We start from the raw sequence: 3,751 nt of genomic DNA, 5'->3' as shown, positions 1-3,751 counted from the left end.
CCGACATCCCAGTTCCCGCCTGTGGGAGCTGTGGCAGCGTCCCCCCGGTGACGCGCGCTGGCCTGGCCCCCGCCCGTGCTCTCCTTCTCTTGCAGGAGATCCGCACAGTTCACCAGTTCCACTACAAAAACTGGCCAGACCACGACGTCCCCTCATCCATTGACCCCATCCTGGAGCTGATCGGTGAGGTTCGCTGCTACCAGCCGGATGACAGCGTCCCCGTCTGCGTCCACTGCAGGTGGGCAAGCTGGGCTCTGGCAGGGAGGGCTGCCGGCCCCCGATCCTGCGCTCTTGCCTCCCGCGGGGCCGCAGGGTGGGCCTCCGCTAGCAACGCTGCGGTGACTGTCATTGCAGTGCTGGCTGTGGGAGAACAGGAGTCATCTGCGCAATCGACTACATCCAGAAGCTGCTGAAGGACGGAGTGAGTGTCGTCCCCGTGCACGTCTGCCAGCAGCGCCCGCGCACAGCGCGCTGCACCTCTGCCTTGCCCTCGCCTTCTCTCTCCCCTCACGCTCCCCTGCACCCTGCTCTGACTGGGGACTCCCGGCAGCCTGACTGGAGAACAGCAGTGGCCGAGCTGCCGATACCCCGGTCCCAGATCGTGCTGCTTCTCCCCCTTTGGGCTCAGCAGCGCCCGTGCCTTGTCCGATGCCATCGCTCCCCTCCCCACCCCGAGGGTGCAGCCGGCGGCGCTTGTACCAAGGGGGCAAAATCCCCCCTCCCACTGCTCCCTCTGGCAGGGCCTTCAGATCAGGGAGCTTGACTCTGTGCTGGCCTTCAGTCTGCACTACGACTTTATGGTCTATATTTGTCTCTCTGCACTTAAATGTCAGAAATTCAAACTAAGAAAGCAAGCCTCTTGCTAAAAACTCTTGCAATAGCAGGCCCAGACTTTGGACACTGCTTTAGAATACATCATGGCTTGGAAGCTGCTTGGAATTAGGCCTGTCTGTAATTCTTTTTGTCTTTTGCTTGCAAGATTCTTCCAGTGAACTTCAGCATTTTTAGTCTGATCCAGGAAATGCGCACGCAGAGGCCTTCCATAGTGCAGACCAAGGTACGTTCGGGAAATTTCGACAGCTGAGAGACTCTCCTTACCGGGACCTTGGCTTTTCCCAGGAAGATTAGCAGTAAGGAAACACAGAGCAGATGTGCTGCTAGGAACTGGGGCGTGTAGACGTTCTGCTAGGTCCCTTTTCTGAACAGAAGAATGATTTTGCAGAAATGAACTCGGTATCTGACCATTTCCTTGTAGGCAGGAATAGCTTAGTGCTTGTAGTCTGATTTATCAAACGCTTACGCTGTGAAACAAGGGACTGTCCAGGAAATAAAGTGGGAACTCTTCTCAGATGAGGTAGATTGACGAGGAAGCTCAGTGCAGAACGACGTTGTTTGTGGACCCAAAAAATCTCCCAGATGCTGCAGTCTGAACCCTTTGAAAGTTGTGGCTTCTGTCTCAGCTAAATGGACCCTCGATGACAGGACCCAGTGAGCAGCAGCTTCTTGCAGGCTGATGCTTCATTTGGTAACAGGTGACCGTTCACAAGTATTGCAGGTGCAGGCTCTCATGTCTGGTTTATTTATCTGGAATGCAGGAGCAGTATGAGCTGGTTTATGATGCGGTGATTGAGCTTTTCAAAAGGCAGATTAAAGCACTCGATGCCCAGGAATACTCTGCTGCTTCACAGGTAAGAGTCCCAGGACAAACTCTCTGCCCCTTGCAGCCTCCAGCATGCCAGCTCTAACCCAGATTCCTGTTGCAGACCCAGGATGAATCCCTACATTTTCTGCTACCTTTGACTGAGCCTCTTTCCAAGTTAACCCATGAGAATCCAGCTGTCTCCCTAAACGGGTTTGGTACCAAGCGAGAGCTAAATTTTCTTTGGTCTCAAAACTATTTTCTATATACTTTTGCAGTTGTTTAAAGTAATGAGTGAATAAACATCCAAAACATCCATGGTTAAGCTTTTCTTTGCTTTTACTCTTCTTCTGTGACTGCTGGCATGAATCTTGTCTTTCCTACGTAGCTGTTTGCAATCTGTCTGAAACATGCATTGCCATTCTTAGGCAAAGGCTGAAAGGTTACAGTTAGCTGATTTTACCTGAAGAATTGCAAACAGAGCTGAGTGAGAAAATTGCTGGAAAGCGCTTTTTTGTGTCTGTGTTGTGGACAGTCTGTAAGCAAAGGAGATATATGACTAGGCTAATGCAAAATGCAGAAAACCGCTCAAGTCCAAATGTGGTTTTGTAGCTCATGGCCAAACCTCTCGCCCACCTAAATTTCGCTGCCCTCTGAAAGCACTTTTCAGAGCACAGGGCATGGTCATGTGCTAAAGTGTCAGGAATGAAACCAGCGCCTGACCTGCCAGGCTGCACGCCTGCGTGGGGTCCTGAAGGCAGAGCTGCTGAAGTGCAGGCTGCTTTGCAGGTGTTCGGAACAGCTGGATGGGTGTACAGGTCGCTGTACTCTCATTTCAAAAAGATACTGACAGGATTTGCTGTTCAGGAGGTTCTGTCCTCAGTTTTCAGCTCCACCATGGTGTTTTCAAGTTGGTGTTTGTCATTTCCAAACTGCATTAATAATTAAAACTTGGCACAAATTCCACATCCTGAAATAGCATGTTTGTGTGCTTTGCACTCTTCTTCCTCCTCACTCTTATCTTCTAACATTTTTCTCTCACTAGGTACAAGCAGGCCATCCTGTTGCCAAGCCACTTCTGACTTCACTGGAAGATATTTATTCTCTGCAGTCACTATCCTGGTAAGGCCAGAGCACAAGTAGCCCCAGGTTAGCATTTTCAGTCACTCATACGATTTCAGGAAGATGCATTTTTTCAGGTGTGCTTTGTGACACCGTTCTCATTGAACGTTGCATTTCAGTTGTCAGCAGGATCTGCAGCCTCCCTTGAGCCCCACTTTGACTGTCACATTTGTTCCTAACCTAACTCCTGCTCTTCTCACTGACATGTTGCATAGAGTGAGCCTCAGCCCCTTCCCCGCGTGCCAGTATCTGTCCCTCTCTGCTGCCCTCGGCTCTGTTTCCTGCTGTGCTTACAAAAACATCTCTTCATTGCAGCTCAGAGCGAGAGGAACAGGATGTGCGTCAGCATCTTCCTCCGGTGGTGCAAAGCGAAGCATCTCTGGCATCGTGGTCTGCCATGGGGGCACGGGGCAGCTCTGGTCGTGGAGCCCCTCCCATCAGACAGGCCATCTCCTTTGGCGCCTTGAACTTCATCAAGTGCAGAAAGGCAGCTGCTGGGGAGAAGTGGGCTTCTGGGGATGCTCTTCAGAAACACCACAGTTTGGAGTTCACCAGCATCTCCCCTGAGCCTCTCCTCCTGAGCCAGGAGCCGAAGGGAGCGGGCAGGCGCGGGCCTTGCGGCAGAACGCCTCTGACACGGACGGCATCGACCCCTTTTGTGCTGGCACAGCGCGGAGCAGGCTGGGAATGGGATGGAGGGGACACAACGCCTGGCGCGAGTTGGCAGTTGCCAGACACCTGCTTCTCAAGCTTTCAGGTGCAGGAGCAGGATGGATTTTGCCCTGTTGAGCCGAACCACTGGAGCCGAGAAGTGGATGGCCCCCCAAGCCACAGGAACCGTGGGCAGAGTCCTTACCCTCACTGCTGCTCAGCAGAAGACCCCTACTTCGCTTCCCTCTCCCCAGATGACACTGTGTCCCCGGGGTTTGCCGAATGCTTTGTGGAGGGGCAGGAGGCTCTCCTCCCCTCCTGCGTTGCCGAGGGCAGCTC

The 3,751-nt window shown here is 52.9% G+C and overlaps 1 protein-coding gene across 1 annotated transcript in view; it reads left to right on the top strand.

Annotated features, from left to right (window-relative positions):
* The window catches only part of PTPN22 (protein tyrosine phosphatase, non-receptor type 22 (lymphoid)), a 12,682-nt gene that overhangs the window by 5,239 nt on the left and 3,692 nt on the right, over positions 1-3,751 (top strand). Inside the window, exons 8-13 of the mRNA XM_009873194.1 lie at positions 96-238; positions 355-421; positions 980-1,057; positions 1,596-1,688; positions 2,685-2,761; positions 3,077-3,572. Of these exons, the coding sequence (XP_009871496.1) occupies positions 96-238; positions 355-421; positions 980-1,057; positions 1,596-1,688; positions 2,685-2,761; positions 3,077-3,572 (954 nt within the window). The remainder of the gene's footprint in view (positions 1-95; positions 239-354; positions 422-979; positions 1,058-1,595; positions 1,689-2,684; positions 2,762-3,076; positions 3,573-3,751) is intronic.

Source organism: Apaloderma vittatum, unplaced genomic scaffold (assembly GCF_000703405.1).
Source record: "Apaloderma vittatum isolate BGI_N311 unplaced genomic scaffold, ASM70340v1 scaffold34437, whole genome shotgun sequence".
In the NCBI taxonomy this organism is placed as follows: domain Eukaryota; kingdom Metazoa; phylum Chordata; class Aves; order Trogoniformes; family Trogonidae; genus Apaloderma; species Apaloderma vittatum.
Note: the sequence above shows the minus strand (reverse complement) of the source record. Positions and strands in the feature narration are given on the sequence as shown.